At 39.5% G+C, this 13,591-nt stretch overlaps 1 protein-coding gene across 1 annotated transcript in view; it reads right to left on the reverse strand.

The window, feature by feature from the left end:
• LOC150088737 (synaptic vesicle 2-related protein-like) overlaps positions 1-13,591 on the reverse strand; it is a 91,672-nt gene that overhangs the window by 59,251 nt on the left and 18,830 nt on the right. Inside the window, exon 6 of the mRNA XM_090370295.1 lies at positions 10,753-10,816. Coding sequence (XP_090226421.1) covers positions 10,753-10,816 — 64 coding nt within the window. The remainder of the gene's footprint in view (positions 1-10,752; positions 10,817-13,591) is intronic.

Consider the following 13,591-nt stretch of genomic DNA (forward strand, 5'->3'; position numbering starts at 1 on the left):
TCTCAACAAATTAAAAAATTATCTGCATCCTAATGATTGATCTGTATTGAAGACCTACATAGATTTGCAATGTGAAGCACAGGCCTCAGAAATAAAAAGCAGACATGTTGACAAATATTAGGAGCGTCAAGACACGTTCATACAAGTTCAAATACATTGTCACGAGCTTGCTTCTGAATTCATACGAGTTGGCTGATGCCCCCCCTGCATACAATGGTCTACTGCAGAATACTTCAGCCAGTTTGCAAGCACTCCCTCGCCCAACATTCAATGAACCAACGTATCAACAGGTTACAAATCTTTCCTTGTACACGCTATTGCAGGACCAGATTTCACTTTTATCCAAAGGATTAAATTATAATTTACCACCTCAAAAATTCCCTAAAAAAACAGTGCGTAATTGATATTGAATTTGGATTTTGTAATGTTCCACAAAAAGATTTGTTTATTCAACAAGTTAACCAAGTGGTGAATAACATAAAAGAAAAGTGACTTCCTAAATTGCTACTATCAGTAATAACTAGAACATTGTCTAAATACCTCCCATAGTATGTGATATGGGGTAGAAAAGGTGTCAAATGTATATGCTCAATCGTTGAGAGATAGACACATGACAGTCAAGCTTTATGTGAGCTTTGGGAAAATAAAGACATTATTATTCAGAGAGCTGATAAAGGAGATACTGTGGTAATACTCAATAAACCTGATTATATTAATAAGTTAGAGTCGGTTGTATCAGATACCTCCACTTATCTTGAAGTAGACCCGGCACTATTTACCAATTTGGTCAATCAATACAATAAAACGTTAACCCCGTATTGAAAAAATGACTACATTACTATGGCTCAGTTAAAGGAATTGAAGGCCAGAGCATACAATATTTCTCACTTTTCGGTCAGGTAAAATTATGTAAGACCTAATTTCCTATTCGGCCTATTGTTTCCTAGAGAAACTCGGCATTTTCATCCTTGGCCGCACATGTAAATAGCATTATAAAACCCTTTAGACAGGTGATACAATTTGGGATTAAGAACTACGATACATTATTTAATAACCTTAGGGACTGCAGACTTAACGATAATTTATTCTCGCTAGATGTTACTTCATTATATATGAATGTAAACATTGAATACACATTATATATTCTTTGGGATATGTTAAATAATAACTCGATACAGATTAATTGTACGAAACTTCCTATTAATGACATTTTTTGCTTAATTAAACTCTTAGTTAGGCGCCTCCATAGCCAGGTGGGCAGGAGCAGCAGTGCATAGCACACGCTTCTTGATTAGACCGGGGTTCGAGCCCATCACCACCAAATACGGAGGATGCGGAAAGGTCAGGGAATGACCACCGCATATCCCCGGAGCAATATGGCCTTAGTTGCTAATGCTCCTAAAATCCAAATAACAAACAAACAAACAAACAAACAAACAACTCTTAGTTGAAGACAACTATATCACCTTTGGAGACAAAGTATACAAACAAATTTTTGGTTTTCCAATGGGTTTGAGCCTGAGCAGCTTAATATCGGAGATCTATCTCTCAACGATTGAACATATACATTTGACACCTTTTCTACCCCATATCACATACTATGGGAGGTATTTAGACAATGTTCTAGTTATTACTGATAGTAGCAATATCCAAGACATTTTACATTTGTTTAATAATATTCATTCTAGACTCAAATTTACATTGGAAAGGGAGAATACGGATATTAAGTCATTAAATTTTCTAAATTTCACACTTACTCGGGACTCGAATAAAATCCAATTTAACATCTATTGTAAACCTACAAATACCGGTATGCTTCTGCATTATAACAGCTATCATCCGTTCACCTACAAAAGATTGATTATCTTTAATCAATTTCTCAATGCTTATAAATATTCAATGACGGAATCTGCTTTGGGCTCAGAAATACAAATATTAACCAGAAGATTCTTAAACAGGGGTTACTCCCTTGCTACAATAAACCTTGCTACAACTCCCTTGCCTTGTCGATCAATTCGGCCCTGGAAATATTGGGCAAGGCTCAAGGGGTAGAATTTTTTTCAGCCTGGTCTGTAATTGTTAACAGGAGAGACTGCTTCTACAGGGATGGGATACACTTAAATAGAAAGGATGCAAGAATATTTGCAGATGCTATCGAGGCAGTATTAGATGGGTTGGAAAACTGCTAGCTTGGGGGGATACAAGGACTAATAGATTAACAGTAGCCACTGGCAGAGGCGAAAGTGATTCTTGCACTGCTTCTATTGGAATGAGCAGAAGCCTGAAAAACAAGATGCAGGATATGTCAGAGACTGCTGGGAGTCGTTACGATACAAGTAAACACATGGATTGTGTTAGAGTAGCTATGAATAGGAACAGGTGCAGGTATACTTGCGTGTACACCAATGCTAGGAGTTTGGTAAATAAATTTGATGAATTTGAGGTATTGCTCAAAACATCAAAGGCAGATATTGTTGGGATATCAGAGATGTGGTGTCACACAGATATAAGGAATGCAGAACTGGAATTTGGGGAGTACAATATGTACAGAAAGGATAGATGGGATAGGAAGGGAGGAGGGGTTATGCTATTAGTTCAGAAACACATAAAATCCAAGGAAGTGAAGCCAGTCGACATCGCTGGACAGTGCAGTGTCGAGTCAGTTTGGTGTGACATAAGCATTGGGAGATCAAAATCGAAAGTAGGAGTGTGCTATAGGCCTAATGACTCTGATGAGTATAATAAGACACTGTACAGGGAAATAGAGTGGGCCAGTAAATCAGAGAGTCTTATAATGGGGGATTTTAATTTCCTAGATATTGACTGGAATTTGTGGGTTGGTCACTCACACACTAGCAAGGCTTTTGTGGATTTATTGGATGATTGCTTTCTACATCAACAAGTTCGGGAGACAACTAGAGGGAGAAATACTCTTGAACTGATTATCAGTAGTGATTCTTCATGCATTAAGAATCTGCAAAAGGAACCACTAGGTGGCAGTGATCACAGTGTGCTGAAGTGGGATTTACTCAAAGAGGTAACTACCATCACGGGTAAAGGGAAGGGTTTTTGCTTTCGTAAAGGCGACTACGATGGTCTGAGACAGTATTTAAATTCTATACAGTGGGACCAACTGTTGATTTTACCAACAGCAAATTCAAAATGGGAAGCATTCAAAGACCTTATCTTGGAAGCTACTAGGCTTTACATACCAACTAAGAAATATTGTTCAAGGTTTAGGCCTAAATGGATGTCAGATGAACTAATGAGACATGTGGCAGAGAAGAAAAATGCATGGGATACATACAAATTAACACGTCACACAAAAGCCTTCAATTGAGAGTCTGCTGACGAGGCTACTAGTGACGGTCGTGTTCCAAGCCGCTAAGTGGATTTTTCTTATTTATTGATTTGAAATTATTGTTTTTCTAAAACTTTTGATTTAAATTTAGTAGTATAACATTATTTTGTGATTTTTTGATTAATTTGGTGTATTTATTCTTTACTCGGCCTTGTAAAAGTATCGGTAAGGGTTTCCACGTGTTCGTAACTACCGCTACCGTTATTAACTTTCCCGCCATTGTGATACCATACTAGATATACCGTAGGTTATATACCGTACTAGATAGCGTTAGTTGAACTTCGTTAGCAGTTGAATTGTACGTTTAAATAAATACATATAACGACTTAATTACAAACGTAATATAATTAATAACATAACATAATTAATTAATAAATTAATAGAATCATGACTCAGACCAGAGCAGCAAAGCAAAAGGCTCAAGCTAATGGAAGTGCTGTGGCTCAGAGCAGAACTGAGGGGGGCAGTTGTCCTCTGACTCACAGCCTTATAAAATGCACTGTTTGCTTGATGTTTGCAGAGCAATCGGGTACGGGACTTGATACTGCCAAGGGGGATGTCTTTGTGTGTGCGCGATGCAAGGAGTGTAACGATATCAGGCAACAACTCGGCGTTCTTTTGGGCCTATATGAGAGCTTGAAGGACAGGGTGGATGCCCTCGAAGAAACTAAATTGAGGGGCCCATCAAGCTCTCAGCTGCCCACATCAACGCCAGAGCTTGCACTTGGGCATCGCGTGACACAGAGACAACCCCCAAGGCAGAATGCGCTGGTCCCGAAGGAACTAGTAGTTGTTGGTGACTCTATTGTCAGGGAAACGGGGAACATGCTTTGTAAAAAAGATAGGTGGAACAGGACCAGGGTATGTCTGCCAGGGGCAAAGGTTGATGACGTTGTAGAGCGAATATCATCTTTTAAGGGCACAAAAGGTGATATAGTTGTACACGTTGGCACTAATAATATTAAGAGTAGGAGACCGGCAGAATTACTTAACAAGTACAGGTCACTGTTGAACAAAAGCCGAGAATTAGGGTTGAATTTGAAAGTGTCTGCAATTCTGCCCAGACACGATAGGAGGGAGTATATGATGAGAGCCTTGTCGATCAATTCGGCCCTGGAAAGATTGTGCAAGGCTCAAAGGGTAGAATTTTTTTCAGCCTGGACTGTACTTGTTAACAGGAGAGATTGCTTCTACAGGGATGGGATACACTTAAATAGAAAGGGTGCAAGAATATTTGCTGATGCTATCGAGGCAGTGTTAGGTGGGTCGGAAAACTGCTAGCTTGGGGGGAGACAAAGACCAATAGATTGACAATAGCCACTGGCAGAGGTGAAAGAGATTCTTGCACTGCTTCTATTAGAATGAGCAGAAGCCTGAAAAACAAGATGCATGGTATTTCAGAGACTGCTGGGAGCCATTGTGGTACAAGTAAACACATGGGTTGTGTTAGGGTAGCTAAGAATAGAAACAGGTGCAGGTATACTTGCGTGTACACCAATGCTAGGAGTTTAGTAAATAAATTTGATGAATTTGAGGTATTGCTCAAAACATCGAAGGCAGATATTGTTGGGATATCAGAGACGTGGTGTCACACAGATATAAGGGATGCGGAACTGCAATTTGGGGAGTACAACGTCTACAGAAAGGATAGACAGGATAGGAAGGGGGGAGGTGTTATGCTATTAGTTAAGAAACACATAAAAACCAAGGAAGTGAAGCCAGTCGACATCGCTGGACAGTGCAGTGTGGAGTCAGTTTGGTGTGACATAAGCATTGGGAGATCAAAATTGAGAGTAGGAGTGTGCTATAGGCCTAATGACTCTGATGAGTATAATAAGGAACTGTACAGGGAAATAGAGTGGGCCAGTAAATCAGAGTGTCTTATAATGGGAGATTTTAATTTCCCAGATATTGACTGGAATTTGGGGGCTGGATACTCACACACTAGCAGGGCTTTTGTGGATTTATTGGATGATTGTTTTCTACATCAGCATGTTCGGGAGGCAACTAGAGGGAGTAATACTCTTGATTTGATTATCAGCAGTGATTCTTCATGCATTAAGAATCTGCAGATAAACGAACCACTAGGTGGCAGTGATCACAGTGTGCTGAAGTGGGATTTACTCAAAGAGGTAACTACCATTAGGGGTAAAGGGAAGGGTTATTGCTTCCGTAAAGGCGACTACGATGGACTGAGACAGTATTTAAATTCTATACAGTGGGACCAACTGATGATGTTACCAACAGCAAATTCAAAATGGGAAGCATTCAAAGAACTTATCTTGGAAGCTACTAGGCTTTACATACCAACTAAGAAATATTGTTCAAGGTTTAGGCCAAAATGGATGTCAGATGAACTAATGAGGCATATGGCAGAGAAGAAAAATGCATGGGATACTTACAAATTAACACATGACACAGAAGCCTATGATAGATACAAGTTGATATGCAACCAAGTTACAAAGGAGGTTAGGCAGGCAAAGGCAGATTACGAGAAATCCTTGGCAAGGGATGCAAAGAAAAACAGCAAAGAGTTCTTTACTTATGTAAACTCTAGAAGGAAAGGGATGAATCAGATTGGTCCACTTGATATTGATGGGTCAAGTGTTGATGATCCTGCTCAGGTGGCTAACAAACTAAATGAATATTTTGCATCGACATTCACACATGAGGAGTTATTCAGCGAGGGGAATGCCAGAGGTGTATTCAACTCTAGCAGTAAGTTACAGAATCTTGAAATAACTGGGAGTAAAGTGGAGGAGAAACTGTTGAAGATAAACACAAGAAAGGCACCCGGGGTGGATGGGATCTATCCAGTTATATTAAAGGAGGCAGCAAAGGAAGTAAGCAAACCCTTAGCCATAATTATGAGAGCTTCCTTGGACTCAGGGGAGGTACCCATAGACTGGAAATGTGCAAATGTGACCCCAATTCACAAAGGAGGATCAAAGGCTGACACAAGTAATTATAGACCTGTGAGCTTGACTTCTGTTCCAGGAAAATTAATGGAGGCACTGGTTAAAGACGCACTGCAGGATCATTTAGACAAGACTTCAGTTATAGCTCAGACACAGCATGGTTTTGTTAAGGGGAAGTCTTGCCTGACCAACTTGATTGGATACTATGATGCAGTCACAAAAGAACTGGATGCAGGGAATAACTTTGATATTATATACTTGGATCTTAGAAAGGCTTTTGATACTGTTGCACATGGAAGACTGCTACACAAATTGGAGCAGTGTGACATTGGAGGCAAATTGCTGCTATGGATAAAGGGGTGGTTGAGGGGGAGAAGACAGAGAGTGGTAATCAATGGACACTGCTCATCGTGGACTGATGTTATTAGTGGAGTCCCTCAGGGCTCAGTGTTGGGTCCATTATTGTTTTCTGTATTTATAAATGATATTGATGATGGTATATCGGGATTAATGTCCAAGTTTGCAGACGATACAAAGGTTGGCAGGGTTGTCAAGGACACTACTGACACTATGCTTCTGCAACAGGATCTGGAAAGGTTGAGCAGATGGGCTGAGAGGTGGCAAATGAAGTTTAACATTGACAAATGTAAAGTACTACACATGGGAAACAGCAACCCCAGAGCAACGTATCAACTCTATGGTACAACACTGACAGTGGTAGAGAATGAAAGGGACTTGGGGGTGGTTGTGCAGGCAGATATGAAGTTCCCTGAGCAGTGCAGACGGGCTGCAAGAGTAGCTCATGGAGTATTGTCAATGATATACAGGAATTTTTCCAGCAGGGATAAGGAGGTGATTATTCCATTGTATAAGGCGATGGTCAGGCCACACCTAGAGTACTGTATACAGGTCTGGAGGCCTCATTTCAAGAAGGATGTAGAGCTGCTGGAACGAGTACAGAGAAGGGCAACAAGATTAGTGAATGGAACAAAGGGGTGCTCTTACGAAGAAAGGCTTAAGTTTTGCAAATTACAGTGTCTGGAGACTAGGCACCAGCGAGGTGATCTGATAGAGGTGTATAAAGCCTTGAATGGTTTAAGCATGCTCAATGCTGATGGGATTCTTCCTCTAGCTCAGAATAATCACCTGAGAGGGCATAAATTCAAATTGAGGAAAGACAGATGTAGGATAGACGTGCGGAAATTTGCCTTTAGCCAGCGAGTGGTTGGTTGGTGGAACAGACTTCCATCCCTTGTGGTGGAGGTTGATAGCCTAAATAAGTTTAAGGCTCAGCTGGACAGGTATTTTGAACGAACAGAGGGGTGAAGTGGAAGTGGTTTTTTTTTTTTTTTTTTTTTTTGGCTGATGCTGCATAAGCTTGCTTTCTTGCATCAAATGCCTCTACTAATGCTAATGCTAATGATAGATACAAGTTGATCTGTAACCAAGTTACAAAGGAGATTAGGCAGGCGAAGGCAGATTACGAGAAGTCTTTGGCAAGGGATGCAAAGAAAAACAGCAGGGAATTCTTTACTTACGTAAACTCTAGAAGGAAGGGGATGAATCAGATTGGTTCACTTGATATCGATGGGTCAACTGTTGATGATCCTGCTCAGGTAGCTAACAAACTAAATGAATATTTTGCATCGACATTCACACATGAGGAGTTATTCAGCGAGGGGAATGCCAGAGGTTTATTCAACTCTGGCAGTAAGCCAGAGAATCTTGTAATAACTGTAGTATGGAGGAGAAATTGTTGAAGATAAACACAAGAAAGGCACCTGGGGTGGATAGGATCTATCCAGTTATATTAAAGGAGGCAGCAAAGGAAGTAAGCAAACCCGTAGCCATAATTATGAGGGCTTCCTTGGACTCAGGGGAGGTACCAATGGACTGGAGATGTGCAAATGTGACCCCAATTCACAAAGGAGGATCAAAAGTTGACACAAGTAAATATAGACCTGTGAGTTTAACTTCTGTTCTAGGAAAATTAATGGAGGCACTGGTTAAAGAAGCACTGCAGGATCATCTTCAGTTATAGCTCAGACACAGCATGGTTTTGTTAAGGGAAAGTCTTTCCTGACCAATTTGATTGGATACTATGTTGCAGTCACAAAAGAACTGGATGCAGGGAATACCTTTGATATTATATACTTGGAACTTAGAAAGGCTTTTGATATTGTTGCACATGGAAGACTGCTGCACAAATTGGAGCAGTGTGACATTGGAGGCAAATTGCTGCTATGGATAAAGGGGTGGTTTTGGGGGAGAAGACAGAGAGTGGTAATCATTGGACACTGCTCATCATGGACTAATGTTATTAGTGGAGTCCCTCAGGGTTCAGTGTTGGGTCCATTATTGTTTTCTGTATTTATAAATAATATTGATGATGGTATATCAAGCTTAATGTCCAAGTTTGCAGACAATACAAAGGTTGGCAGATCTGTTAAGGACACTACTGATGCTATGCTGCTGCAACAGGATCTGGAAAGGTTGAGCAGATGGGCTGAGAGGTGGCAAAAGGTGGCAAGAGGTGAAGTTTAACATTGACAAATGTAAAGTACTACATATGGAAAACAGCAACCCCAGGGTAACGTATCAACTCTGTGGTACTACACTGACAGTGGTAGAGAATGAAAAGGACCTGGGGACAATTGTGCAGGCAGATATGTTCTCTGAGCAGTGCAGACGAGCTGCAAGAGTAGCTCATGGTGTCTTGTCAATGATATATACAGGAATTTTTCTAGGAGGGATAAGGAGGTGATTATTCCCTTGTATAAGGCAATGGTCAGGCCACACCTTGAGTACGGTATACAGGTCTGGAGGCCTCATTTCAAGAAGGATGTAGAGTTGCTGGAATAATGAGTACAGAGAAGGACAACAAGATTAGTGAATGGAACAAAGGGTTGCTCTTACGAAAAAAGGCTTAAGTTCTGCAAATTACAGTGTCTGGAGACTAGGCACCGGCGAGGTGATCTGATAATACACCTTGAATGGTTTGAGCATGCTCAATGACAATGGGATTCTTCCTCTTGCTCAGAATAATCACCTGAGAGGGCATAAATTCAAATTGAGGAAAGACAGATGTAGGATAGACATGAGGAAATTTGCCTTTAGCCAGCAGGTGGTTGGTTGGTGGAACAGACTTCCATCCCTTGTCGTGGAAGTTGATAGCCTAAATAAATTTAAGGCTCAGCTGGACAAGTATTTCGAACGAACGGAGGGGTGAAGTAGAAGTGTTTTTTTTTTTTTTTTTTTGGCTGCTGCTGCATAAGCTTGCTTTCTTGCATCATATGCCTCTACTAATGCTAATAACTGCAATAAATGGATTGTTGCGCACCACAATTGCAGGCCCTCACCTTGTGCTGCAATTTATGATCAAATGCCTTACGGCACATTTATCATTGCTCCCCTACTATCAATTTTTGACCATGTCTTAACACAGAACTACTTTTCTTCCTCTCTGGAATAGATATGCTGTGAGGCAACATCCTAAATGCCAATCTGCACCCCTCATTAAACAGTTCAAGCCAATCTCTTGCTCTTCTATCCTCTTGAAACTTATGGAGAAGACATTACTTTCAACCATCACCAATCAAATCATGCCTCACAAACCCCCACAAATTCACTATGCCATTCCTGGAAGATCCACAGTCACCAATTTAACATCCATAACCAGCACCAGAGGCTAAAGCAGAGCTTGCCATCACATACGGCAACCTGGAAGCTGCCTTCAACTCAATCAGTATTCCCTTGCTTGTTCACCTCCTAGAAAATTACTTCCACATAAAAGGTGATATGTTGTAGTTTATCACAACCTTGCTTTCTTTCTTGATCTGCTGTAAGAAGAATCATTCTGACCATGTCTTAACACAGAACTACTTTTCTTCCTCTCTGGAATAGATATGCTGTGAGGCAACATCCTAAATGCCAATCTGCACCCCTCATTAAACAGTTCAAGCCAATCTCTTAAGAAGAATCATTCTTCTTACAGCGGATCAAGATATAATCTCAAGAAAGGTCACTGCGGGAGTTCCCCAAGGCGGAGTCCTCTTCGGAGCATTATTTATTGCAGTTATTATTCCGTTTGTGCAACAGAGAGAAGACATAATCTACTATGCTGATGATATTAAGCTACATACCCAGATTAACCCCGGCAAACATATCTCAAACGTAAATGAAAAGATCAATCGAAAGTTACATGACTTAGGATCCTATCTGCATAAATTTGGACTACTGATTAACCCTGCAAAATCAGCCCAAATTGTCTTTTCTCTGAAGCACCAACTCACTGAAGTCCAAGCTTCTCTAGATAGTATTTTCCTTCCAGTGGTCAATATGCATACAGACTTGGGAGTCATTTTCGAAGTGTGAGTTATTCTATGTACATTAAAAGATATTAAAAACTGCTGGAAGAACAGTAACATCAATTAAATTTAACAACCAAACTTAAGCATAAAACAATATACTTACTGAAAGAATAAAATGTGCTTTTCCTCTCCAGTTCACTGGACAATATTCGGCTACTAAGGTTTGGCTGAAATTATTTGGTATACACTTTTATCAAATACATTACAGATACAGTTATTACCAAAATAATAGTCTTTTAACTTTTAAAAGCAGGAAAATTAAGAAAAGTTAATAAAAGTTAATAGTAGACAAAATGATTTTATTACACTTTCTCTGTTTTTTCAAGTATAGTATTAATGTATATACAGGAATGCCTCAATATGTGTTTTTTCAATACATGAGTTTTGGTAAGAAATGAAATTTCCATAGCTGGGACTGAATCACATTTATAACTGTGGGAATACCATTCCCATGTATTTCCCAATGAAAACGTAAGCCCCACCTATATTACAGTTTAATTGCACAATGTCTAATTAACAATTGTATAAACAAATGTGAAATGTTTGTTTAGTCAATCACCAAGTAGAAAGGACTATAGATTGCTGTTGTTTGCATGTGTTCTTACTGCTGTTTTAACTGGGTAAATATAAGTAAATTTATAACCAAATATCCGTAGAAAGGAAATCAGGTAATGATGCTGATAGAGCAGAACAATTAAGGCAAGTCATCACAATAGAAAAGAAGCTGAATGTTGTCCAGAAAATTGAAGATGGTGGGTCAGGTGGATGTATACAAGAGATTTGGTTTCTTTAGCTCTACAGTTAAAACAACTCTGAACTGCAGTGATAAAAATTGTTGGTTGGTCTGCCACTCCTTTAAGTACATCAAAATTCAAATCACAATTTTCATATGGATAAAATGGAGGGAATCTGATCCAAAGAAACTTGCCTTCAACTTCCATTTTGATAACAGCAAAGACAGAGCATATTTAAAAAACTCTGAAGGGAGGTTGAGGGACAGTGCCACAGATTTTTACAGCTAGCAGGGGTTGGTTTGATATATTTAGGCAGAACAAAAACTGCCACTATATAACCAGCAAAGGGACTGGTGCAGACATGCATGCAGAAGCTGAATTTTTTCAAATGCAGAAGTATGTACATAACTAAAGAAGCAAATATGCTTCAGAATTAGTTTTTAACTTTGATGAAACTGGTCTTTATTGAAAATGAATGTTTCAATGCACTTATATATTGAAAGATGCAAAGCAAGTTCCAGGATTTAAAGCTGCCAAACATAGTTTAACAGTGCTGTATGGGGTTAATGCACTGAGATTACAAATTAAAACCTCTGCTGGTCTAATTGTTCTAAAACCCAAAAGTTTTTAAGGGATATTCAGAAGAGAAGCTTTCTGTCGTCTAACAGTCTGGGTAACACAAGACATATTTCAAAAGCATTTGTGATGCAAGTTTTATCGTAGCATGTTGGAATATTGTAAAAAAAATTGGAAAAAAAAGTCTTTGTTACTGCTTAATAATTTATCACACTATCTGAAAAACTAGGAAACATTAATGAGATTATTAAAGATGACTGTGAAAAGGTTTAAAAAAATATTATTAGTAGTAGTGGCAAATGATACAATAAAGCAAGCTTGTGCAGAATCTGTGGGGGGGGGGGGAGAACAAGCCAACAATTCCCATTTCACTTGTCCATTCCCTCTAACAGTATATCTAGCTCCTCTCTGAATTTATTCAAACTACCCACCTCTTCAACACCATATAGGAGCTTGTTCCAACAATCAACCACCCTCTGGCTGAAGGCAAATTTATGCACACTGACCTGCAACCATCCTTCCAGAATTTTATGTTCCCTCAAGTGTGAAGTCTGAGCAAGAGGAAGGATTCCATCAGCATTGAGATTATCAATCCATTCAAGGCCTTAACCACCTGAATCAGATCTCAACTTAGAAGCCTTCCAGACACAGCAATTTGTGAAACTGAAGCCATTCTTAGTAAGAACACCTTTTTGCCCCCTTTATCAATCTTGTTGCTCTTCTTGGCACCCATTCCAACATATCCACATCCTTCCTTAAATGAGGCTTCCAGACCTGTATGCAGTACTCAAGATGTGGCCTAACCATTGCTTATACAATGGGATAATTACCTCCTTATCCCTGTTGGCAAAATTCTGTATATCACTGACAAAACCACATGGGCTGTCCTGGCAGCCTGTCTACATTGCTCAGAGAACTTCATATCTGGCTGCACAATTACCACCAGGTTCTTTTCATTTTCCTCTACTCTGAGTGTAATACCACATAGCTGGTACATTAATCTGGGATCACTGCTCCTCATAAAGTTCTTTGAATTTGTCAATTCAATTTCCACTTCTCAGCCCATAAGGAGGTGATTATCCCCTTGTACAAGGCCAAGGACATCTTGAGTATTGTACAGTAATACCCCGAAGTTACGCGATAGGTGGGTCCGACGAAAATCGCGTAAGTCGGGGTACAACTTTGCATATAAATACATATAAATTTTGCTTAATTGGGACCAAGGACTAACAAAAACACTAGTTTAGAAGAAAAATATTAATAAAATTGCAGTTCTTTATACATATTAATACAAAATATGTATTAAAAAAAACAAATGACTTACGTAAAACAGTTATTTCGATGTCGATGGCTTCATAAAATCTAACAAATTCGTCTGACGACACAGCGCGTTCTTTTTTTCACGCAGAATTTCTTCGTAGCAAGCTAATAATTTTTTTATTCCTTTCTTTGTAGCTATAACGCGTTCTTCGTTGTAGTCTATGTTTTCTAAAATTTTTAAGCCCTTTACAATTGAGCCCTTTGCAATTTTCAACCTGTCAAGTTTGCAATTGTCATGTGCTTTTCGTCGTTGCTTCATTTAGGCCTGTAGCACGTGCAATATCACATGGTCTTTCATTTCGCTCAAAGCGT

The sequence above is a fragment of the Mastigoproctus giganteus genome, chromosome 3 (assembly GCF_048544385.1).
Source record: "Mastigoproctus giganteus isolate SK-2022 chromosome 3, ASM4854438v1, whole genome shotgun sequence".
In the NCBI taxonomy this organism is placed as follows: domain Eukaryota; kingdom Metazoa; phylum Arthropoda; class Arachnida; order Uropygi; family Thelyphonidae; genus Mastigoproctus; species Mastigoproctus giganteus.